At 34.8% G+C, this 26,467-nt stretch overlaps 1 protein-coding gene and 1 pseudogene across 3 annotated transcripts; both read left to right on the top strand.

The window, feature by feature from the left end:
* Nucleotides 1–2,061: 2,061 nt before the first annotated feature.
* Nucleotides 2,062–20,978, top strand: EDM2 (ENHANCED DOWNY MILDEW 2). 3 transcript variants are annotated; one of them, XM_022283736.2, is made up of 19 exons: nt 2,062–2,345; nt 2,547–2,977; nt 3,056–3,152; nt 4,829–4,882; nt 4,958–5,103; nt 8,187–8,277; nt 8,364–8,462; nt 10,573–10,820; nt 10,910–10,999; nt 11,084–11,638; nt 11,742–11,892; nt 11,972–12,073; nt 12,959–13,051; nt 15,044–15,085; nt 16,948–17,058; nt 18,005–18,076; nt 18,979–19,097; nt 19,199–19,262; nt 19,338–20,978. In XM_022283736.2, exons 2-19 carry the CDS (start codon nt 2,568–2,570, stop codon nt 20,718–20,720), a joined length of 3,927 nt encoding a protein of 1,308 aa, XP_022139428.1. In that variant the 5' UTR covers nt 2,062–2,345; nt 2,547–2,567; the 3' UTR covers nt 20,721–20,978. The 3 variants fall into 3 exon arrangements, with proteins under 3 accessions (XP_022139428.1, XP_022139427.1, XP_087975752.1); XM_022283735.2 differs by having other exon boundaries at nt 2,541–2,977; XM_088119626.1 differs by having other exon boundaries at nt 2,488–2,977.
* Nucleotides 20,979–25,428: 4,450 nt separating this feature from the next.
* On the top strand, nt 25,429–26,467 carry LOC148208076 (acyl-CoA--sterol O-acyltransferase 1 pseudogene; annotated as a pseudogene).

The following is a 26,467-nucleotide window of genomic DNA, read 5'->3' as shown; positions in this document are numbered from 1 at the left end:
TGTCGTCTACCTATACCTCCTTTTATTTATTTTTTATTTTTTCTATTAACTTTATCTTCTTCGTGGTGGCATGGCATTTGGGAATACAGTAAAAAAAAAATTTGCATTCAAAATTTGAAAAGTTTTAGGAGTTTGGATGTGAAAATAGTTTGGGAATGTTCATAAGGGAATTGAAACGGGACAAGATGAAGATGGGACCTTTTCTCCAGAATTGGAAAAATTCAATTTATACGTACTTGCAATTGAATCAATATTATTTTCATAATAATGCTTAGAAAAATTGAAGAGATCGTTCAGAGGAGACTTCATCCTAAGACCTCTAGATTAAAAAATATTCGTACAACCACTATAGTAGACTAATAATTATCTGTAATTTTGGCATATGTCATCTCTTCAAAAGACAACATGTCATAATTTTTGTTAAAGATCATGACGTCATGCAATTGGAAAAGCATGAAATGATATAGGTTGATTTTCAGTTTTCTTGAAAGTAGTTTGATGGATGATATACATTTGGAATAGGTTTAAAATAAAATATTATTAAAAAAAGTCAGAGTAATATTGTGTTATTATGTTAAACTAGTGAAAATTAATTAATTAAGTGGGTTAAGTGATTAGTTCTGTATCATTAGACTGTACCTCCATGAAGTCCCCTCCTGACTCACAATATCAATTCTAGATCAGTTAAATTGAAAGCCAAATTAAAATTAATATTTAATTTATTAGATAGTACATTAAATTAGACACGGTATAAAAAATTATTATATTTGATACATTAAGGATAAATACTTTATTTTATTTACGATATTTTAATGAAACTCAGATAATTTTAATCTTTTAATATACGAAATATTAAAAATATAAAAATTAAAGATGTTAGCCTAAGCTCATCCTAGAGTAAGCTAAAATCACACATTGTATAACAAATTCTGTCAACATTTTTTTCCTAAACCTTAGAGAAAAGTCTTCCCATTCGAAGAGTTTCAGCCAATCTTGGTTAGTTTGAGCTGTAGCAATAAAAGTCTCATGGACCATCAATTGAGATTTTACAAAAGATACTTTTCTTATTATTATTTTTTTCAAAATCTAATTCAACGTTGATCCAAGATTTTTATACTATTTAGAAATTAAATTTCTACAACTATATCAAGAAAAACATATCAACGTGTTGAATACAACCTAGATAGACACAGTGAAGACAGGGGTATTGGCTGTGCAGAACTTGAACGGACAATTCATTGTAGTTGATTGTCAACACTTATAGAGGGAATGTCTAATTAAAACACTTGAAGGACTAGATATTTTGGAAGGAATCAAAATGCTGGGTGAAATCCAAGCTATCAATCATGGGGTTGGATCAGGAATCATATTACTTGGAGATTATTAACATCATCAATGACACAACTTCATACATCACAATCACAAAAACTTACTTGATCGACGACGACATCAGAAAGGAGGCTTTATCTTCTTTCATTGGAATATTATGTCATGTTCTTAGGAGCGCGAATGGAATTGAGCACACTCTTGTCAGGCGAGCGTGTGGGGAAGATGTCACAGACTCGTGACAATTTACTTGCCTTGCGTGGCTTAGTGATTTAATTTCTTAAAACTTTAACTATGCTTAGCTTTTTATTGACTTTGAGATATACAAAATTCTGATCCGACCAAGATTCATATGAAATTGGATACCACCTTAATAAATCAAATTATGTTTAATTCTTGCGAGATTCATAAAGTATTAGTCAAATATGATATGAATCATAACTGAGACTTACAAATGAGTGCATATCAATTAAATCTAACTGAGACTTACATTTAATTTCTTAAGACTTACAATTTCTCTCAAAACCCATGCTTTGTTTTTTATAAAATTGGCTAAGATTTAAAAAAAAAATATATAAAAACATAGGTTACAATTTTCTCTCTAGTATCTTTAAATACGAGGGTAAAATTGTTAATTCACGTCACAAAAGGACTAAAATTCTTCTTTTTGGGATTATACACTTTTGAAGGTTATTTTTGCAGAAAATCGAATTACAAATTACAACTACCCATTGATTCAGTTTCTACTCTTTTTTTTTTTCCATTGTTGCTCTCTTCTCTCTGCCGATTGCGTCGCGCACTGATTTTATCCTGCATTAATTTTCGCCGGTGATTCTGCCGAACGGCTGCCGGACGGCTGCCGGAATCCGATGCTTCTCCTTAAACTGACTGTTAGCTTCCGCTGTGGGTTCCGCCGGCCTTAGATTTCCGTTCATTCGTTCCTAGTTTTGCTGCCAACTTCTCTGAATTGTTCGTAGTTTCTCTGTATCGGGATTGAGTCTCAACGAAAAGCCGTATTGGTACTTCTTCGTCTCTGTCAATTACCTTTTTTGAATTCGCCATTCTGTTTTGGAAAATGTAACAATCGTCAGAGGTTTTCATTTAATGTACTGGTGATTGTTCTAGTTTAAATTAGAAAATAAGTATCCTCTGGTCTTGAAGGTGGTGCATTTGAAGCATGGTTTTTATTTCACTCTTTCAATTTGGTTGTTAAGTGACAGAACTGGAACTTCAATAGAGTAATGGCGTCTTCAGATGACGAGGCTGAGGCCTTGCCACTGACTGTCTCAAATTATCATTTCGTGGATCACAAGGAAGAACCGGTTTCGTTCTCCATTTTGCCGATTCAATGGGGTGAAGTGGAGACATTGGATGGCAGTCAAGAACCGATTTTCCTGCATGGAACTGCCGATGATGGACTTCAAAAGGTTTATAAACAAGTAACTGCCTGGAGGTTTGATATTTGCTGTATAAAGCCAGAGATATCAGTGCTTTCCAAAGAAAACACGTGGATTAAGCTTCTGAAGCCTAGAAAGAGCTTTGAGGACACCATTAGAACCATATTGATCACAGTACAATTCCTTCATGTTTTGAAGAGAAATCCAGATACACCTAGCAAAACATTGTGGGATCACTTAGCCAAAATTTTCAGGTATTCTTCTTCATGAGCCCATTTCATCTCAGTTTGATGGATTTTTATTTGTCATTTTTAAGCCATTCATTTTTGCAGCTTATATGAGGTGAGGCCTTCACAGAATGATTTGGTGGATCACATGCCTCTAATCAGTGAAGCTGTTAAAAGGGATGATATATTGGCAAAGTCCCAGGTTCAGTTTGCTTTTTGTGCTTAGCATGATTAGATTTTGTTTGTTTATTTTATTGGATAAAAAAGTTTGTATTGATGTGAAGAAGAAACAAAAGGGCAGGGGAGGGAGCATTTGATACCTTCCCTAGTCCGAAAGCACAGCAACTAAAAAACTTACAAAAATAATTTCTAAGTAGGTGAAGAAAAATTCGGGTAATTACAAATTTGTTGGTGATAGACAGCCAACTCGCTACATTTGAAGGTTATGGTCACTTCCATCCTCAAAATATCTTTTTTAAAGGGGCAGGAGAATTGATAAAGAGGACATCTGAACTAGGTTTTCTTTTATCACTTTGGGCATCTTCAATCAAGTGCTTCAGGCTCAACATTGTCCTAGGTAACCAGATTTTGCCAGATACATGATCTTTTTTAAAGACTTCATGTGGAGGGTTGGGAGGTGTGTTGTGTGTGCAAGCTAGCATGGACACTCACAAATATAAAAGAAAAACAATATACCCTTCAAAAATGGATAATTTGATCTATGTGCATGTAGGATGGTCTTGATCTAGATTGTTTGATCTCTTTTTTCTAGGACATGTTTTCTTCTTTCTGTTGCTGCTTATTCATGATTACCTTATGGAATAAATAATCGGATACATTAAGAATAATTTGAGGAGTAAATAGTAATCTCATCTTAGGTTTGTGATTTTCTTCACTACTATTATTATTATTTTTTTTTGAGAAGAACAATTTCATTGATATAAATGAAATTAAAATTACAAAATAGAGAGAAGAACCCATCCAGGGAGTCACAAAAAATTTTCCAATTGGATAACATTGTAAAGAAACTATAGTGATGAAAGAGGGGAAAGTTTACACCATGTAACGACCAAGAAACCTAAAGACTCAAAAAAGTGAATCGATTGGACCTTGTCTTGGAAAGTTCTATGATTACTTTCCTTCCATATAGACCAAAATAGTGCACGAACAAAATGCAACCAGAGGATTTTTCTCATGGTCAAAAGGATGGCCTGTAAGAGTGTATGCCATGGGGTGGCTTGTATTCGAGACAAAGGCAGTGGACCATCCAAAAAGTGAAAGAATTTTACTCCACACCCTTGAGGAATAGTTGCAAGAGACAAATATGTGGCCTTGGGATTCATTGCTATGCTTGCAAAGGACGCACCAATGAGGGGAGATGCTCATGAACGGCATCCTCCTTTGGAGATTCTCATGTGTGTTTTATAGCTTTGAGACTCACCTCCCATAAAACAAATTTAACCTTCTTTGGATAAAGATCTTTCCATATTGATTTATAAAGCAGTGGGGCTTCTGTATTCTTGGGGCCATTCATCATGTCACATAAAAGGGAGCTGGTTGAGAAGAGGCCAGATGGTTCCATTCTCCAAATGAATCTGTCTTGGTCCATAGAGAGTTGATTTTCTTCGTTATTTATTTAAACTATATTCTTCTGCCAGTTTCACTATTCTCCTTTGATCTATACATTTATTTGATTTACGCTGGTAGACATTGTAGGGTGATAGCAGTCTCCAGTGGCCTGAGTCAGTTTTGCTTTATGGTCTGAGCTGTGTTTTAATAGAATTTATTATTCTTTTTTTATTTTATTTTTATAAGAATGTTTTAATAGAATTTATTTTTAATGATTAATCTTCTTACCTTGATTTGTGATCCGAACAGTTTCTACTTGCATTTCTTGAAGAGAGGCCCGGTAAGAGAAGGTTATTTCATGAGGTAATGCATTTTTGCTGCACAAGTGCATGCCCGCGAGGACTTTTCAGTTTGCTCATTTTCTACTCATACTTTCAGGAAGTTCAAAGCACAGTGAAGTCTAGTTTTATTGTTGATGATTCAGATGATGAAGACATAGATGAAGATGCTGTTGAAGAGGATAGTGATGATGATGTCTTTGATTCTGTCTGTGCATTTTGTGACAATGGTGGTAATCTTCTATGGTATGTATTTTTCTGTTATTCTTCGTAGTGTGATTAACATTCTGGGTTGATATTATGAAATGTGTTAACCCCATTAGTTGGGTTAGTGGTCATTGAGTTGGGACATGTGGAAAAATTCAAATTCAGAAAAATTGGTTCAAACCTCATGGGAGCCTTCTACCTAAAGTATTAAAATCCTACGAGTTTCTTGACAATAAAATGTGGTACGACAGATAGTTCTCCCACGAGATTAGTTGAAGTGTGTGTAAATTGGTTTTGACACTCATGGATCTAGTGAAAAACTTAAAAAAATTTGTACGATTTTTTGAGTTGCCCATGAAGTTGAGTTAGTGGTCAATGAATTGGGACGTGGAAATCATGTTAAAGTCTCATTATATTCTTTTAGAAATAGCGTGCAGCTTACTACTTCCTTGTAGTGGCTTAAAACACATGAAATTATTTGTAATTACAGCTTATCCATGATTTGTAAAGCTTTCATTCATTAGCTTTTTTTGGGAGGGGCTTCCCCATCCCCTGCCTTGAGGCTGCTTTTATTTTTTATTTTTATTTATTTTTATTGTGTTTATAATACACGTTTCTTAAAAAAAATGTTTTGAGTTTCCCTTGCGTTCTTACTTGGTGACTGGTGTCTACATCATGTATCGCGATGGTTGTAGCATCATCCATTATTACTCACTATCTTCATTACTGTTACATAGAATTGTAATTTTTCTTTGCCACCTTCACCATAAACTTAAAAACAGAGAAATAAATACAGTGACTAGATGGAAACGTGTAAATCAAACTGAGCCTAAGTCTTTTTTTCCATGGGCCACCATAAGTGTTATAGAGCAATTAATTACAGCAGGCAGCAGCAACAGGCATCAATTCACTAGAATATCAGAAGCCTATTTGAAGATCTTGATGTCTGTGAATAGTTTAAAAGCCTCGACATCGTGGCTAAGTATGGCACCACTCATTTCAATCTCTGGCTCGGAACATACTCTCTTCATTCCTCCAAAAGGACCCTAGGTGACTCGTCATCAAACTCGGGGACCTTCACTATGAGAGCATCAGGATTAAAGTCCGCGATGGGATCACTACCAACATTTTGGCAAGACTTTTGGACTGGTTCAGCCCATTAGCAAAAGCCTACCCGAGGCTTCATTTCTTAACTAGCAAAATCTCATCATCTATTAAAGATTCTTGGAACTTCACAACCTTTGACTGGGACCTTGGCTTATGAAAACTTTTTGAGGAAACAAGATACAGAAGTGAGCTTCTCTCTTCCACTTTCTCTCCCCCTTTCGGCCCTCCAATACAGAAGACAAATGGCTTGTTTGTTGAAGCCAAGTGGCTTCTTCTTGGTTTGATCTCTTTGCAATGATATAGTAAACACCTCTTCTCAGGTTAGCTTCTTGCTTTACAGAATTGTCTGGAAGGGCTATTATCCAAAGAAAATCAAGTTCTTCCTTTGATAACTTAGCCACAGAAGCTTAAACCCTACATCAGATAGCAAAAGCGGCTCCCATGGTTCTTCTTATCCCCAGGATGGTGTCTTCGCTACAAGAGAGACATGGAATCACAAAGCTTCACCTATTTCAATTGTTCTTATGCTGGCAAAGGCTGGAACTCTTTCTCATCCACATTCAGCTGGTGCTTGGTACTATTTAGGGACATCTTATGTGATATTTGTGGGTCATCCTTTCAAGGTGAAAAATATACTTTGTCTTCACTGAATAGGTGCCTTTTTTTCTTGGAACCTTTAGCTTGGGAGGAACAATAGGATCTTCAACCACGAAGAAAATTTTGACTACTTCTACTTTTCTAGACTCCCCTTTTATGGCCCTTTCTTTGTGTAAACTTGTCTTATTACCTTAAAACAATCACAATGTTAAAACCTTGGTGTGGTTTTTTCTTTTTTTGTCAGGATGGGAAGGATTCTGGTGGTTAAGTTCTCCATTTTTTTAATTGATATTCGTGATTGTTCGACTTAGTTTGCATGCACCTCAACTTCTTTCACAAGACAACTGCTTAACTTTAAAACATTTTGTTGCCAAATATATTTATTGGATATCAATATCCTAGGTAGGTGGCCATTGGTGGTTGATTTCTCCATGAGTTCTCGTTTCTCATAAAATCCATTTTGCAAGTAGAGATTCTGGCCTCGTAGTCCATGCTTTCAAATTCACATGGTATTTCCAGTAGGGGTAAAGGACTTCCTCTTCTCTCTTGCTTAGAGGCCACCCATTTAGGTACAATGCCAGAATTTTATGGCTTGAGGTGGTGGGCGCTACCTTATAAGAGCTTTGGTTGAAGGGGAATTATAGGATTTTTCAAGATGTTGATAGATCTCTAGACAAAATTTATGGCATATAATTTTGTGGCATCATCTTGTAGTGTCCTTTCTAAACTTTATAACTATTCTCTATTCATTATTGGAAAGCGTTTTTGCATCTCCTTCAGCTTGAGGGGGTTATATATACACATATATATCTTTATTTTAACGAAATATTCAAATATCCATTATCTGTTGTGCATTTATTTTTGTTCTGTTCAAAGTGGTTCATTGATAGTTTATTTGATGTATTTTGTGTCCCATTGTAATAATTTATATTCTTGTGAAGAAAATAATATTTCATATTTCTCAACTACCCGTATCTCTTATATATCTTTATTTTAACGAAATAGTTGTGCATTTATTTTTGTTCTCTTCAAAGTGGTTCATTGATAGTTTATTTGATGTATTTTGTGTCCCATTGTAATAATTTATTTTCTTGTGAAGAAAATAATATTTCATATTTCTCAACTACCCGTATCTCTTCTCCTGGTTATTTTTTAATAATATATTTTCTGCTCTTTTTAATAATCCACATATGATCATTATTTTCTACTTTTAATGATTGAGGTTTCTTGTAACTCCTTTGGTTTGTGAGGTTTAAACTTCCCCACCCTTTTATAATTTCACTAATCAATGAAATTGTTTCTAACAAAAAAAAGGGGGGGTTGGCCAATTACTCTACGTTGTTTCATTTTTCTTAAAATCATAGTTCGATGGAATTGTTATTTAAGTATCTGATATGAGATTGTGAGTTGTCATGCAGCTGTGATGGGAGGTGCATGAGGTCCTTTCATGCAACCGAAGAGAATGGTGATGAATGTTTGTCTCTTGGTCTCTCAAGGGATGAAGTAGATGTATGACAATATTTTATTATTTTTATTTTCTACGTTTGTCTACTCTCTTTGTTAATTTTCTTGAATATATATGAACTTTTTGGCAGGCAATTGAAACTTATATTTGCAAGAATTGTGAGTATAAACAGCACCAGTGTTTTGCTTGCGGGAATTTGGGTTCATCTGATAAGTCTTCTGTTGCTGAGGTATGGCTTTATAATGTAAACTGAATTGATGTTTTGGATTTTGTTGAGTTCTATTTTGTCGCAGAGTACGTCCAATTTTAATATTGGAGGATATGGTTAAGAGAGAATAAAATCTTTTGCTAATCCAATTTGAACCAGATATTAAAAACCAATGTAACGTGTTCAGACTCCCAAACTTTAATTAATCCATGAAGTGTTGTATTGTATCACATAACAATATTTTTTAAGATGATAAATGAGATAACCTTCAAGAAGTAAAGGAAGACGGAAAGGTGCATATAGAAAGAGGGAGGTCAGATATCAACCCCAGTTGACAGTTGGTACTAGTTCAGAAGTTGTAATTGCAAAAGAGAAAGAATGCATCAAGAAGAACTTGGAGAGAGGTTGCAAATTTAATAATATTCCTAACTATGTGGCATCATCTAGATTTATTCTTTACAACCTTTGGAACTACTCCCGCACTGCAGATTTAATAGCACGATCCCATAACACTCCACGTTTCTGAAACATCAAGAAATGCCATAAACAACGTAAATTACAATCTGTGTACATCGGACTTAGATGTGGCTTTCAAATACTCTTCTTTAGATAAGATAGATATATTCTATAAATCCTGGCGATTTGATAACTGAGAGAAGTTAACTTCCCTAATCTAGGAGATAAAATATTTCATTATAAAAATGAAATACAGAAAGGAGATGTAACCATTGTCATAGTTGCAGAAAACTCAACTAGTTTTTGTGCTAAATCCTCCTTAATGTATAAATTATAATTCTAGCTTGCTAATGATTAGAATTTAAAGTCCTTTGGCAAAAAGTATCTCATTAAGTCATTGTGAGAAAAACTCAACAAATTTTCTGGCTCAACACTAATCCTCAAGTTTATTCATACACTGCTTATATTTGAGAATATTGCTAAAGATTCAAATGAAACTCCTTTTCTGAAAAGCCAAGAAGCACGGACACGGACACGGGGCACGGACACGGACACGACAGGACACGGCGATACGTCAATTTCTAAAAAACTAGGACACGGACACGCTGGGGATACGTTATTTATTTATTATTTTTTTTAGGATATAGGTAAATTTAACATAAAAATGCTAAATATACTTCGCTAAAAAACATAAATGTCAAGTAAATTTATTGGGTTGAAGATGTACCCACTAAAAAGCATAAAAATAGTAAATGTAATCCACTAAAAAAAATCCTAGAGAAGGATTTGAATTTGATTATTGGGTCGAAGTTGTCATCCTAATTTAGTAAAACATATTCTACTCCAGTTTAATTCATATGAAATTAGGGAAAAAAGGAAGTAAGAATAGAGCTTATTTAATTTAACTCACACAAACAGAAGGGTGGGTCACTAGGTAGCGTTTTAGGGTTTTTTTTTGTAGTTTAAGTTTTTGAGATTTCAGCCAAACTTCTTGGACTTCCAAAATTGGGCTAAGGAAACAATATTTTTTTATCTGGCGTGTCCCTCCCATGTCCAAAACGTGTCCCCACGTGTCTGAAATTAAAATAAAAAATTTAATATTCGGACACTTTAAATTGCGTGTCGAACACGTGTCGGAGCGTGTCCGGACGTATCCGTGTCCGACACAAACACTCCTCCTTTTTTGCCGTGTCCGTGTTTTATAGCTGAAAAGTATCTCATTGTCAATTTGATATTTCAGGAGGTAGAGAATTGATTACTCTCCTACCTTTTACTACTAAAATGGGTATCCGTCATGTACTGTATGATTGCTATGTGCATCATGCACAATACAGGCAGTGGGTTGTTTATCATAATAAACTTAAATGGATTTATCATAATAAGCTTAAATGGCTCCTAGGTTTTTCCTCAAACTCTACAGTAGTGGTTTTTCATGTTTCTTAATTCATTATTTCACCGACCCTTTCATGATCAATCAAGTCTTTGATTCTTAGGATTGACTTTCTTTCCTGTTCGTGCATGTATTTGGATCTTCTTTATTTTAATGTTTATTTATTTATTGGCATTGTCAATTACGCCAAGCCAATAGCCCATGTCTCCTTTTTTGATGCACATTAATTTTAGACATCTCTCTGCCTTTGATTATTATCTAATATGATTTACCATTGCTTTTTAGGTCTTTCAATGTGTAAATGCAACTTGTGGTTATTTTTACCATCCTAAATGTGTTTCAAAATTGCTTCATCGGGAGAATAAAGTTGCTGCTGAGGAACTTGAGAAGAAGATTGCTTTTGGAGAATCTTTTTCATGTCCTGTGCATAAGTGCTCTGTTTGTAAACTTGGTGAAAACAAGAAAATCCACGAGTTGCAGTTTGCTGTTTGCCGTCGTTGCCCTAAATCATATCATAGGAAATGCTTACCGAGGTATCCTTTGTATCTGTGTAATAGTGAATTGAGGGTAATTTTTAAGTTTCTGGTGCTTAACTGGTTGAGGTATGCGTGGCTTTTGTTAGGAAGATCGCTTTTGAAGGTTCAGAGGATGATGAGATCCCAACCAGGGCTTGGGAAGGGCTATTACCTAATCGCATATTGATATATTGCTTGTAAGAGTGGTGTTAGCTGTTACTGCTATTCATTTAATCAATATTAGCCAGCCTATTAATGTTCTTTTCTTTTAATTTCACCAGAAACCATGATATTGATGAAGAAGTTGGGACTCCAGCGAGGGACCATATTAAATTCCCCGGTCTTGAAGAGAGTAAGATTCCTACTCAGCAGAAGAAAATTTCTACAGGTGATGCAAGAAAAGGGAAGACAATAGATTTTCTTGGGAGTAGAGAGAAAGTTGTATCGAAAAAGGGAAATTTGTTGAATGATTTTCAGGGAAAATCTGCTGCAAAAGTAACCAAATCATTTGAAAGGTCATTGTCTCAAGGGAAGGTTCTTGGCAAAGAAACTGAGAAATCATTGGTGGGCTCTGAGTCTAGAAAAGTGAAATTGGGTAATGTTTCAAGAAAGTCGTTGAATCAAAATTCAGAATCTGTCCTCATGGATGTTGACAAGTCTATCAAAGTAAGAAAATCCTCCTTAGTTGGCAAGTATGGCACGACAACCAAGAGGTCTGATCAAAATAAGTCTTCTAAGGAGGATAACATTGAACTGGGCAAGTCTGATGCATCTAAATCTCTGACAAAGAAGTTAAGCAGTGAGATGCCTCAATTAGATGCTGATACGGAGAGGAGGTGGCCAACATTTACTATGGTTTATGATGCATTTTATTTTAAAGAAAAGGGATATATTTTGTAAAACTGATTTGTTTTTGAGATATTTTTCCTTGTGACCTAGGCTAATGGACTTGATGAAAAGTGTTGCATCTTCAATTACTTTGGAGGACGTAATACAGAAGCACAAACTTCCATCTTCTACTCATGCATGCTCTTTAAAACATACCGTGGACAAGATAATCACGATGGGGAAGTTGGAAGGCTCTGTTGAGGTGCAAAAATCATTAATTTGATGTACCCTTAAAGAGATCACGCATTTACTTATCCCCGGTATACTGTGTTGTTTGTTAGGCTGTTCGAGCTGCTCTACGCAAGCTCGAGGAAGGATGTAGCATTGAGGATGCAGAAGCTGTTTGTGAACCTGAAGTTCTTAATCAAATATTTAAGTGGAAGGTGCTCACAATTTCTTATTGCACTGTTTCAAAGCAATTCTTTTAGGTTCTAAGTTGTCAACTGCTTTGACCAATTACTTGAGGTAGCACGGTCTTTTACTTACTGTTATTTTGTGTTCCTGAAATCCTGAACTACTTTATGCATATATATGATACGGAGGTCTTGCATTACTAAGGTCCTTACAATGTTTTGAAAAGGAAATAGAACTTTTCATTTGAAATTGTGAAAAGTGACCAGTAAAAGTCTAGAACCTCTCTTGAGGAGAATAAGAAACAGCCCACCAAAGCGCGAAAAGGAACAATAAGTGAACATTTATTTTCATATAAAAAAATAAATGAACATTCATGCCCACTCCATAAAATGAATAGGTCCTAGTCCTAAAAAATCTTACTTCTATGTCATTGTGTTGGTTATTTGTTTTCTTTTTAACAAGAAACTAACTCTTCATTGTGTTGGTCATTGTGTTGGTTATTTGTTGTAGCACATTGTATATTTCTTGGTTGTTATTTTTCTTTAGCAGATGAATTTATACCATCAAAAGATTTATGTAATTCTATGATTTTTTTCCCTTTCAGAAAGGAGACCATATTTGTGTCTTTTTCAACTTATTATTGGAAGTGATGTTGTCTTTGTAAGGCATAAACGTCATTTTTTATTTTGAAAGGAATTTAGTTTATTTATTATTTTTAATACTAAATGTTTGTGGCTTGTCGAGGTTGTTCTTTTGAACTTTTCTATTTCATCATAATGTTATTTGTTTGGGTCACCATATGTTATGTTACCAACATGTTGAATTCTTTGTTTCCTTCGAACAACTGATTCTTGCTTGTATTGAGACTTTTTAATTTTTATCCTTTATTGACTCTATGAATTCCTTTGCTGTAGAACAAACTGAGAGTATATCTTGCACCATTTCTTAATGGCATGCGCTACTCCTCCTTTGGCCGCCATTTTACCAAAGTGGAGAAACTTCAGGAGGTATTATTATTATTTTGGCAGCAAAGTTGTTCTGTGGTCTGACAAATATTTTACTTCGGTAGTTTCATCTTTGATTGTGAAAGCATGGTCATGACACTTGTTATATTGTTTTTTCTTGCCATGATTTTTCTTACTCAAGGAGATGTTAGGTACCTATTGTTTCCTATTAAAAAAAAGAAAGATGTTAGGTACCAATTAGATAGTCTTGGCCGCAGAACATCAGCAATCCATTGTTTAAGCACGATGTGTACTACAAACTAGAACTCCCGGCGACATATAGCACAAGAACCAGAATTTACCATTTACTTGAATTTAAAGGGTATCACAATCTTAAGAGGTCTGACACTGTTCTTTTAACTTCCCAACAAAAGAAAAAACTGCCCTCTCTTACAATCGGTTCTTTCTTTCTTTATTATTAGTTTTTTAACAAGAAACGAAGTTTTCATTGATTTATGAAAATGAACAAAAATGTTAAAAAATATACAAACTCCATTCTCCTAAACAAATTAGAAAGAGGACACCATTGTGAGACCTTGAATTTGGCAAGGGTGAAGCTTTCTCCCGAAGAAATACATTTCCCTTTGAAGATCCTTTGATTCCTTTGAGCCCATAAATTGAACAACAAGGCCTTAACTCCATTGCACCAAAGAAGATTTGCTTAGGGTCTAAAACTGGACCAAACAGTAAAGAATTTACGTTTGTCATGACATCTAGCATGAGTCCACAAAACATTAAAAATCTCGAATAAGAGCTTCCAACAAGCCGCCGCATAAGGGCAATGAAAGAAGATATGCTGCTGAGTTTCACAAGAATTAGCATAAAAGATGGAAATAGATGGATGGATGACCATTGAAGGAAGCTTTTTTTCTGAAGAACCTCCTCGTATTAACATTACCTTTCTATGGACTTTTGGATTTCCAAAGTGCAGCTACATACTCTTTTGGCAAAAGAGAAGAGGAATCAGCTGGCTTGCACAACAATTTTACCGAAATGTTTTTAGAAGAATCCAACAACCAGCCTTTCTGATCTTCTTCATCCTTGATAGAAAACAATTTCAGACTGGAAATCAAGGCCATAAACTCCTCAGATTCATTATCCTTCAACTGTCAACTGATTTCAATCTTCCAAGATGCAGTATTTTGATCCCACGCTTCAAAAACAGTAATAAGAGGGGTAGACGAGACTCGAAACAGCAAAGGAAATCGAGTCTTTAAGGCTGAGTCTCCCAACCATACATGATGCCAAAAGAGAACTCGTTTCCCATTTCCAACTTTGAAAGAGTAGTACTTTTCCACCAGTTTCCAATATGTATTAATATTAAACCATGGACAGCGAGCGCGACCAAATTTTCTGTCATTAACAGATCAATTAAAACAGCCAGTTCCATAAATACTTGCCCCTACTTATCTCCATAATGCATTAGGTTCAGTGGAAAATTGTCCATATTTCCATAAGCACATAAATGACTTATTGTGTTGGCTGACTGGGCACTTGGATACAAATTCTTTGATTTCATTTCTCATACATTCCCAATACACGTCTCCTGTTAACCATTTATCCATTCTTGGTTCCCTTGAATGTTTTTCCACATTTCACGGCAGTATTCCTGCATAAGATGGATATCAATCATACGATCCTTGAAATGTCTTTCCATTCATAGTTCATTATGATATCAATCATAGGATCCTGGTGTTTTCTTCTAAGTTCTAACAACCTTCAACACCAAGAGAAATGAACTCAGCAGTCCAAGAAATTCTCCGCTCTTACTTTAAAGGAGTTCTTAGAGAAGGCTTAAATTTGTGTTTCCTATCAATGTGCGAAGGAATTTGACAATTAGAAGTCAGTTATTTTGTTTGTTCAGCCCCCAATGGAATACTTTTTAGTTTTGTTCCTTTGTTTTTCCCGTTTTTCGTTTTATGTCTTTTTCTAGTACTCATTATTTTTCCTCTCAGAGAGTCCTTGTACACACTAAAAATATCTTCTGTAATGCAGATTGTTGATAGGCTTCATTGGTATATACAGAAAGGCGATACAGTAAGTATATGTTCATTTGTATGTTATTTGATATTCGCTGTTATTTTTTTAAAACAAGAAATGAGACCTTTCGTTGATGTGCTGAAAAGAAACAAATATTCAAACAAACAAACTCCCAAAGGAAAAGCTAACTAGGGCCAATAACAGCTCCCTAATACAAATGTCTTGGACAGAGAAATCGACTAATAATTTAGGAAGAGAACACCATTGAGAAACTTGGAATCTAGAGATATCAAATTGCTCCAACCAACATTGCTGCTTATTCTAAAAAACACTTAGATTATGCCCAAATCAAATGTCGGAGATGATGGCTTTGATTGCATTAACCTATATCAAATGGGATCCAGAAAGTAAAGAAGGACCTTATAGGAGATGAAGAAAATTGCTTCTTGAATCGTTTGAGAAGACCCACTTAAATTAAACATTTAGAATAGATGGAACCAACGAGCCATAGCAAGGGGCAACCAAAAAATAAATGGTTCTGTACCTCTGGATCCACAACACATTAAGCAAACTGATGCCGTTGGAAAGGAATGAGGAAGCTTCTTTTGCAAAACTTCAGCTGTGTTTAGGCTGGTTTTTGACATATTCCAGATAAGAATATTTACTCTCTTAAAACTTCCAAATTGCCGAAAACCCAAGAAGCACGGACACGGACACGGGGCACGGACACGGACATGGGGCACGGACACGGACACGACAGGACACGGCGATACGTCAGTTTCTAAAAAACTAGGACACGGACACGCTGGGGATACGTTATTTATTTATTATTTTTTTTAGGATATAGGTAAATTTAACATAAAAATGCTAAATATACTTCGCTAAAAAACATAAATGTCAAGTAAATTTATTGGGTTGAAGATGTACCCACTAAAAAGTATAAAAATAGTAAATGTAATCCACTAAAAAAAATCCTAGAGAAGGATTTGAATTTGATTATTGGGTCGAAGTTGTCATCCTAATTTAGTAAAACATATTCTACTCCAGTTTAATTCATATGAAATTAGGGAAAAAAGGGAGTAAGAATAGAGCTTATTTAATTTAACTCACACAAACAGAAGGGTGGGTCACTAGGTAGCGTTTTAGGGTTTTTTTTTTTGTAGTTTAAGTTTTTGAGATTTCAGCCAAACTTCTTGGACTTCCAAAATTGGGCTAAGGAAACAATATTTTTTTATCTGGCGTGTCCCTCCCATGTCCAAAACGTGTCCCCACGTGTCTGAAATTAAAATAAAAAATTTAATATTCGGACACTTTAAATTGCGTGTCGGACACGTGTCCGGAGTGTGTCCGGACGTATCCGTGTCCGACACAGACACTCCTCATTTTTTGCCGTGTCCGTGTTTTATAGCTGAAAACAATTCCTTATGTAAAGGAGAAGAAGGAGAGAGTAGTCTAGATCAGGACTTAACTAAGAGGAGACCCGATGAATCAATTTTCCAACCCATCGAGTCTTCAAATCTCCCAAAAAAGTGAGAGGCTGTGGTGTAACCAATGACAGAATTATGTTTGTATTAAGAATATTCAACCTCCAAATGGAGGTGAGGACTCTTATTTATAGAAGAGGAGTCTCGGACAGGAATAAAGAAGTAAAATAGCCGTTTGGCTTTTAATTCATTATTCAAGCTAGCAACTAACCAACTAATAAAACAGCTAACTAATATTAATGCTGATGAGGATTACATCAGGTTGAATAGAAAATTATCTATATATATGATTCTTATTCCATCCTCTAGATTCAGATGTACAGTTGTAGCCCTTGATTCAAAGCCCATCCCAGTTCCTGTCTATTTTATGGTCGCATCATGTTACTGTTTCCTTTTTATTTTTATATGACAATCAAGTCTGCACATCGAAAACAGATTGTAGATTTCTGCTGTGGTGCAAATGATTTTAGTGTTCTAGTGAAGAAAAAACTTGATGAGACGGGGAAACGATGCTCATACAAAAACTTTGACTTGATTCCACCGAAGGTAGACCTACCCCAAACTTTTACATTTCAAGTATATAGAGGTCAACCCGTTAGGGTCAAAACTTTGTTAATCTGTATGGATATAACATGGCGATTTTGTGTTTTAAGCTGTCATTATTTTAATGCTGTTTTGATTGTGTTTTTGGGCCGACTTTCCCATCCCCATGGAAAAGAAAAAAGATGTAAAAATATTTTATAAAGTTAAAACATAAATGTACTTTCATTGAAGTATCAATTTAGTCCATAAGCTTTTATATGGACTTCTACATGTAATGAATTAGTCTATGTAGTTTAAAAATTGTAATGATTTAGTGTTTATAGTTTAAAATTTGTAATAATGTAGTCTGTGCCATGAAAAATTCTCATTAAGGTGTAGTGAAATTTGTTACGTGCGCAGATTTGCTTAGTGCATTTTGAAATTACATGTAATGAATTGTTATATACCAAAATAAATACTTCAAGTTGACAAGATTTTTCACGCTAAGGACCAAATTTTATACTATAATTAGTAAATTGCTACATACTAAAGTTGAAGGATTAAATTGTTACAAATTTAGAACTATTGTTACAAATTTTAATTTTTTTTTGATGAGAAGCAATATTTCATTGATGGTATGAAATATACAAAAGGCCAAAAAGACAATTACAAGTGCAAGAACCAAATATTAAAATGAACATTGTGTTGCTTTAATGGAGAACGCGCCGATCTTATTTGATCAAGGCATTTAATTATTCTCTCATGATAGCTAGTTATTTGTTTAGCATGGTTATTATTTTCTGTAGACTTTTGAACTCTTTTCCTCAATGAGATTAGCATCTATGATCAGACTTTTGCGTGTTTCTCTTCATATCGGTTCGGTTGCATGTGACTTGTTGTCTTTCGTTTATAGTATTTATTTGTTCATCTTGATTGCTGGATGTCGGTTTCACACCATTTTTTCTTGCAGAATGATTTTAGTTTTGAAAGGAGGGATTGGATGAGTGTGAAACCCAAGGAACTGCCTAAAGGATCTCAATTGGTGAGAACAATTGCTTTCTGTTTCTGGTTTCTTTTTTTAAGATATCTTTTTAGTACGTACGAGTAATTTAAGATCTCAATAGGTGAATTAAAACTTTTAAAAATTCACATGAACCAAGATTTTAATTTATTTTCATTAGCGAGCATGTAAAATTTTAATTAGTTACTAAAATTTAAGAAGTGAAGTGTTAGTAGAATTCAAGCGGGGTTATAAGATTGAGTGCCAAATATATGAACTACTTTTGATTTATTTAAGTGTACAGGAAGTTATGAATTTTCTTTGTACTTAATAATGATTACAGTACACAATAATGTTCATTCCATCAAAATTGCTAGGGTAACGAATAATCACATGAATTTTTTTTTATATATTAATAATCATTGCTCAAAATCAAATATTATGGATTAGATCCAAATTAACTTTTTATCTCTTTCCATACGCCTGGTGAATTTAATTTTTCCCCGAAGTATGTGAGACACTGATATTTAGATATAGTGGAAAATTTTCTTTATCCCATAACATTCTTATGCATTCTCAACTAAAGTATAAATAGATTATTTTCTTAGTTCGAAATAGGTGCTTTGAATTTTTTGTCTTTTCAAGTACAATTAATTAGTAAACCATACATGTACAAACTATTACTTTTTTACAAGATTATTTGGCTTATACTTTATCATATTAATCAAATAAAAAGGTTGACAGCCGATTTAAACTACGAGTTTCTTTGGCAATGTACGCACAAGTTGACCCACGGATATACGGATATAAAGAAAAAATAGACAATTTTTTTTCAATGTTAATATAATTAATTAAGCAATGATTTATATATGATGGCAATTGACATACATGTTTGGATCTCTGTGGCTTACTATAAAATGTATCCGACTGCCTTCCTTATGTAGATCATGGGGCTGAATCCTCCATTTGGAGTTAAAGCTTCCTTGGCCAACAGATTCATTGACAAGGCTCTCGAGTTTAATCCAAAGCTCCTTATTCTTATTGTTCCTCCTGAAACTGAGAGGTAATGGTGGTTAGCTCTCTCCCCCACCATTTTGTGGCATATTTTTTAAGAAAGCACGTGGTGAATTTGTTATTGATTCATCCTCTTTTGTCTACTTTCAGATTAGATAAAAAAAAGACTCCTTATGACCTGGTCTGGGAGGATAATACATTTTTGTCAGGAAAGGTATATGGAAAGATCCTGTTGTAGTTTCTTAAACTTATTCATGAGATCGACTCTGATCCGTTCCTTCCTTTTCAGTCGTTTTATCTTCCTGGATCCGTTGATGTGAAAGATAAGCAGATGGATCAGTGGAATGTCAGGCCACCCTTGCTATATTTGTGGAGTCGTCGTGACTGGGCTGACAAACATAAAGCCATCGCGCAAGAGCATGGTCATCTCTGGCCGAGGAAACTGGAATCGGAAGAAGGGAAGACTTTTGATACTTCAAGGGCGAGGCAACCAGAGGAGTCTAAAAAGGGTAAGAGTTCTGATTTGTCAAGGCATTGGCAACAAGAGGATTCAGGAAAGGGAAAAGGTTCTGAAGTGTTGAGGCCTAAGCAACTGGAGTCGGAAAAGGGCCAAAGGTCTAAAACATCGGACGATCATATTCATGTCAGTGATACATTGCTAGCAGATGAACCAGAAGGTTCAAGGAATGGATCGGTTGTCTCTGAAGTTCATAAAAGTGGGTCCTCGAAGACGACAAAGAGGGATAGCGATAGAGAGAGCCATGACAGTCGAGAGCATCGTACTAATCTGTCTCCTGAGGCTCCGAGTAAGAGGAAACGTTTTGAAGGAAAAGCTAGAAGAGGAGAGGGTGAGTCATCAGAAGAGAGCACACGTGATGTTAAAAAGCCTTCTCTAAATGAGATCTACCAGGGGCCTCATGCTTCTCCAAATGTTAGTGATCATAAATATTCTTTGGATGGTTTCTTGTCCAAGTCTGTTGAGATGCCTCCATTTACTGAGGTGGGAGTGATCGGTCATCAGCAGATGGGATTGACGATGCTCAGCAGGAATACCAACTTGGTAGCTGCTTATGATGCAGCACGAAGCAGCTCGACCGATGACATTGCCCGGAAGTACAACCTCAATGCTGAAGAGCCCAATCGAATTGGGACCAGTGGATGGTCAAACAATGTAAGTCCTATTTCTGATATTGGTTCTAGACACTTTGAAGAACGTATCATCAATCAAATGCGAGGACATGTCGATGGCCTTAACTATAAACCCTACACTAGCAGGCCTGAAGGGTACATGGGGGACTCAGAAATACGATCGCATATTCATCGTTACGGGCACTCAGGTACTGATAATTTGAGAAGCAATTATCAAGCAGGACTTGATCCTGGGTATAGCAGGATTGGGTCGTTCCCAGCTACTTATGGGCATCTGGGTGCACCCCCCGAATCATCCTACTGGAGTAACACTTCAGCAACGCAACGATATGCACCTCGACTCGATGAGTTGAACCACACTAGATTGGGTGGAATGGGAGCTGCGCATCAGCTGAATGGCAGCAGCGCTATCGATCCGAGAGCACACCTACCCTCCGGTTATAGGGGTGCGCCACAGGGGTTTGCTTCCGGTCCTCAATACCCGTATTCAAACCATAATTCAGCTGGTTGGCTTAACGAGTAGGTACGATACTCGGAATCTATTAACGTTCGCCTTAACGCTTACTGCATTTTGCATTTTTTGGCTAACAAACTACATTACTGGATGGGTATACACTACTGAACGATCGTGTAAATGGCAGTTTATTTGTTTGGCTATTTTGAATAATATCCTTAAGAACAGTTTAGTTTGAAAAATAGCCTTATTGTTGGCTCTGGTCTGTATAACTATATTGTAACTTTAATAACGATCGCTGAAACTAACAGATTGTTTCTTTTGAAATCTGACCCCAATCTTCTATTTCAAAATTCTTAGGCTGAATATGCTATTTATCCCTGATTTTTAACTCTGTATTAAAATATATATGAGTTGGGAATTCGTACAATAACGTTACTCAACTATTTCAGAACAATTTATAGTAAATTTTAGGAAATCTAATCATTTAAAGTGACAACAATTTATAGAAATTTTATAGGTACATAAACATCAAAATTACATAGATTATTAATATTAAAACGATAATATTAAGGAATCATATCCATGACGTGACTCGCTTGAAACACAAATCACAAGAATTTTTATTTATTTTTTTTTTGAGTATTTTGGTAATTAACCTGTCAAATAATGAGGATAATTGCATTGAACACTTTCTAAATTTGGTGAATCATTTGATAATAAAGGTAGATATCTTGCTTAAAAAAAAGGGGTAAATATTTACATTAAAGGACTACTAATTCATTTTTTACAACATCCGGAGATACATTACAATTGAGCTATATGCTCATTCTTTAGCAAATGGCTATTAAATCATTAAGAAAATAATATATTTAAAAATATATATAATAAATGTAATAACTAATAAAATGATACTTATTGTGAGTAATTTGGGAAAAAAAATCCTTCAAACCTCGAAATCTATATTCGTAAATATTTATAAGAATTAACATTTGTGAAATATGACCCAGTAGAAATAATTTTTAATTATTTTACCGCGTAACAAATTTGTCAATATTTCCCCTAATTTTGGACATTATAATTTCTATATATATATATCATAAAAGAAACTAGTTAGTTGAAATTGAATTCCTAAATTTTTACTTGGTTTATTTTAATTATTTGATTGCTTCTTTTATTGACATATTTTAATAATTTAATTTATTTGATAAACTATTATAAAACTCACCATACATGATTCCGTGTGATATGAATCCTCACTATTATTAAACTAGGAATCTAAATTTGTATTGTATTTATTTGAATTATGTAGAGAAATGAAAAAGAAAATTTAGTTTGTGGTTTGTAGAAATACATCGTTTGAATTTGGTTAAAATATTATTTTGGTTCTTATTCTTCTAACTTTGGTTCATTTAGGAATCTGCACTTTCAAAATATTTATTCATTTTTGTATCTATACTTTCAACTTTGGTTTATTTGAGTTTCTATATTTTTAAAATATTCATTTTAGTATTTTTTTTTTAAAAAAGTGACCATTTTCATCCATATTTTCAAACTTCTAACACAAATTTTACACATCACGGAAACCATTTAATATAAAGTCATGGCTATATTTAAATAAATATATTGAATGTAGTGTCGTGCTGAAATTGTGATAGAAAAAATGAGATTGAAAATAAAATTAAGGGACCAAAATGTTACGTTTTAAAAATATAGGGACCAAAACAAATATTTAAAAGATATAAGGTCTAAAATTAATCAAAGTTGAAACTACAGAAATCAAAATGAATATTTTAAAAGTACATGAAGCAAAGTTGAAAGGAGATCGTCAAAATAATATTTTAACCTTCTAATTTTAATGTTATTATTATTTTGGTACTGTAACTTGGAATGAACAAAATTATATAACAATTGTAAGCATACTTTTAAATATCAGTCGACATGTCGACATATTCATGTTTTCATGGGTTCGACATCGATATGAGGAGTAAATCGATTTTCCATCATATTACAAGAAAATCGACAAAATAAAAAAAATATCAACAAAATGTCATTAATATATACATAATATTAATATTAACTATTTTTAACTAATTTAGAAATAGGAAAATGTTTATTTTTATTAATTTAAATATTTTTTATGAATTTTCATTTTTCTAACTTTTATAAAAATATCTATGAATACCAATATTTTATCAATATTTTTATAAAATTGAGATATCGGCATTTTCTTTCATATCGACATTGACATTTAAAACGTTATAAGATCCGACTCATGAAATTCATCGAAAAGTGTGCAAATATTCCCCTATTCTCCTTTGCAAAATAATAATAATTTTAATATTCCCCTATCCATAATTTTGTTCCTTCCCTAGTTTGTTCCATCCTTCCCTGTTTGGCCACTTTTTTTTTTCTTTTTAATTATCATTCACTCCTCTTAATATATGGTCATTATTTTTTTTTTCATATTACTATTAACTTCTTAGGAGGAGTGACTTAACCGGTTAAGGTTTGAAGTTCAAGTTCTCATATATATATATATATGACCTAACTTAGATTACATAAAGTTTTTTAGAATGAGAAAGAGTGAATTTGTAATGATAAAAGCAAGCATAAACAGTAATTGACATATATTTTCAATCAAGAGGTTATGAATTCGATCCACATCCCATAAGTTGTACTAAAAAAAGTGAGTCTGTAATGACTTTTCAAAATTTTCACTAGATTTAGAATACATATATAATCAAAAGTTGTTTAAACATTTCTTAAAATATAATTAAAAATTAGAGCACTTAACACGTGTATCATTAATATGAAACGAAGATGAAACAACATTGAACAAATTACATAGATTAAAATTTCTCACTTATCAAATTAGGTAATTATAATATTCAAACTAAATCATCCTGAGTTGGCTTAATATTATCAAATTAGGTTATTATAATATTCAAACTAAATCATCGTGAGTTGACTTAATAGTTATTAGGGGCCGTTTGTTTTTTTGGAAATTCAGATGTCTGACATCTTCAGATGACCACGTTTGTTTCGTAGGAAAATATATAAGGATGTCTGAGAATATCTAAAGAGCCACGTTTGTTTTGCAAGATTTATTCTGATGGAAAATATAAATACATGCGCAGCGGAAGTGAGCAAAGATCGAAATAACAATCTAGATGCATAATACAACCTAGGATTAAATATGCATGATCATACATTATAATGCTTAGAGAAAAGTAGAGAAAAATATGTAGCTTTTCAAATTTTTTCAAATAGCTCTAATCAGGACCACCGAGAGATCTTCCTATTCTCAAGGCTTGGAATAGAGTGGTGGGATTCTTTTTAGAGAAGGAAAAATTGAGAGAAATATGAAGCTAAAATGAGTTAGGTAAGCTTTTTGAAAAACCTCAAATGGCCAAAGGTTCCAAAAGATTTCAATGTTTGAACAAAGACCTTTTAAATAGGCAAATTACATGCAACTCTTGCATGTCAAAGTTCACCAAAAGCTTATGATACATATTTCACTCATGTATGACATGGCTAAGTGTCAAAATGCATGTTTAAGTTTACCAAAAGCTTACAACACACATTCCACCAACTTGATTAAAAACATTATTTTAATCTTCTTAGTCAACCTTTGACTTTCTCTGGTCAAAGTCAACTATTTGACTTTTTCTGAAATCCGACTGTTTGACGAAATTCATGCCTCAGATTATGAATCCGCATTAATAATTTTAATATTTAAATTCTATTTAAATATTTTGATCAAATTTCTCAATTTGATATCATATATCAATTACTTAATCATATCTCATATGATTAACCTAATTCGTACCATTTGAATTATTCCTTCAAATTATTCCATGTTTATTCCTATATGAGCTAGTTAGGGGACCTTATGGACCTACAAATCATGAGCTCCAACCATCCGAGAGTAATCGGTTAAACTCTTTAACCTAGTTAACCAACATTCGTTAACTATCGGGTCACTCCACTAAAGCTCGTAGCTGCACTCTCCTCACTGTAGATATATTATGTCCATTTGATATAACCATGATCGGTAAGTCGATCCTTCACAGGTTGTTCGTAATTACAGCTGGGTCAAAATACCGCTTTACCCCTGTAATTACCTCCTATGCCTTAAGTCCCACTGATCCTCTAATGCACAATGATTTGTAGTCCAACTATTAAATCAAAAAATCCTCTCAAACCTTTTGATGAAGGTGGCGCCAATTGTTCAAGACTTAGATTGAGCGCTTAAGAGAACAACCTCTCTACTATCCCAAAATTAGGTAGAAGTGAATTCCTTATTGTACCCTATGTCCCTAACTATCTACCGGTTCTTATCTATGAAATGGGAGGTTTATTGAGCCAGCGCTGTTGAGCTGCTCTCACCCATGCAGATCTAAGGATAATCCCGAGTAAACAGAAGTTCATAGTTAGCTGAAGATTAAGATTGAGTTACCTAGGCCATCAAAGTCGAGACAGTCAGTTTCAAAAAGTAAACGGTGTTATAAAGTAAAAGTAACTATCTCATGGTCCGGTCTTATGCAAACTCTTTGTACGGGACGCCTCCACTCGCATGTCTTCATATGAACAAATTACAATCACATTGTTTGTACTAACTACAAAGTGGACCGTATTCATAGTGTCCGAGAATAAGACGTTTACCTATATTCCTATACTATATACCATTTAGACGGTTAACCTCTATATTTTTAGGCTACATTATCTTATCATTATGTTTGACATTATTATGTTTTTAAATAAAAATTCCATAAAATAAACACTCCTTGCCATTTTGAAAACTATATATATATATTAATATGATTTCAATTTGATCTACAATCTTCCTCGGTCCCTCTCCAGTCTCCACACGTCCCATTTCCACAGTTAAATTTGCAGAGACGAACCACCACCTACCTCCGCCGTGGACTCCGCCGCCGGCAACCAAAATGGACGGCGAACTCATCAGCTTCACCAAGGTATGGACCATCGCCATTGCTTTCATTTCTTACTCTTACTTTGTAGCTTCCAAAATCCGTAACGGAATCCTAAGGCTTGCTGCTCTCCTCCCCGTTCTCGCCGTCTTCCTCCTCCTCCCGCTCAATCTCCGCTCCTTCCATCTCTGCGGTTCCACCGGTTTCCTCCTCGCCTGGCTCGCCAATTTCAAGCTCCTCCTCTTCGCCTTCCATCGCGGTCCTCTCGCTTCCTCCTCCGCCTCGGCGCTCCCGAGTTTCCTCCACTTCGCCGCCGCTCTCTGCCTCCCGATCAAGATCCAAAACCAAAAACCTAACAAACCTCGCCGCAATCGCAGAATCGGAGACTCGCCGCTCGTTTTCGCTTCCAAAATCTTGCTTCTAGCGACTGTGATTCGTCTCTACGAGTACCGGAATCGGATGGATCCGACGATCGTTCTCGTTCTGTACTGCCTCCATTTGTACCTCGGCGTCGAGATCGTCCTCGCTCTGTGTTATCTTCCGGCGAGGGCCATCTTCGGAGCTCCGATCGAGCCGCAGTTCAACGAGCCTTATCTCTCCACCTCGCTTCACGACTTCTGGAGCCGTCGATGGAATCTCATAGTACCAAGTATTCTACGCCCGGCCGTATACGATCCCACCCGCTCTATAACTTCCTACTTTTTTGGGCCGTTGTGGGCCCATCTTCTGGCCATCGTCGCGACCTTCTCTGTCTCCGGGTTGATGCACGAGGTCATGTGTGTATATATATATATATATATATATTACTTTTTTAGCTTTTAAAAAATATTTGATTATGTTTTTAGTTATGATTAATTATGTTTTTAGTTTTTTTTTTTC

The sequence above is a fragment of the Momordica charantia genome, assembly GCF_013281855.1.
Source record: "Momordica charantia cultivar OHB3-1 chromosome 11 unlocalized genomic scaffold, Mcharantia_2.0 BLBB01000011.1, whole genome shotgun sequence".
Taxonomy (NCBI): domain Eukaryota; kingdom Viridiplantae; phylum Streptophyta; class Magnoliopsida; order Cucurbitales; family Cucurbitaceae; genus Momordica; species Momordica charantia.
The sequence above is the reverse complement of the archived record's forward strand: the minus strand, read 5'-3'. Positions and strand labels throughout refer to the sequence as shown.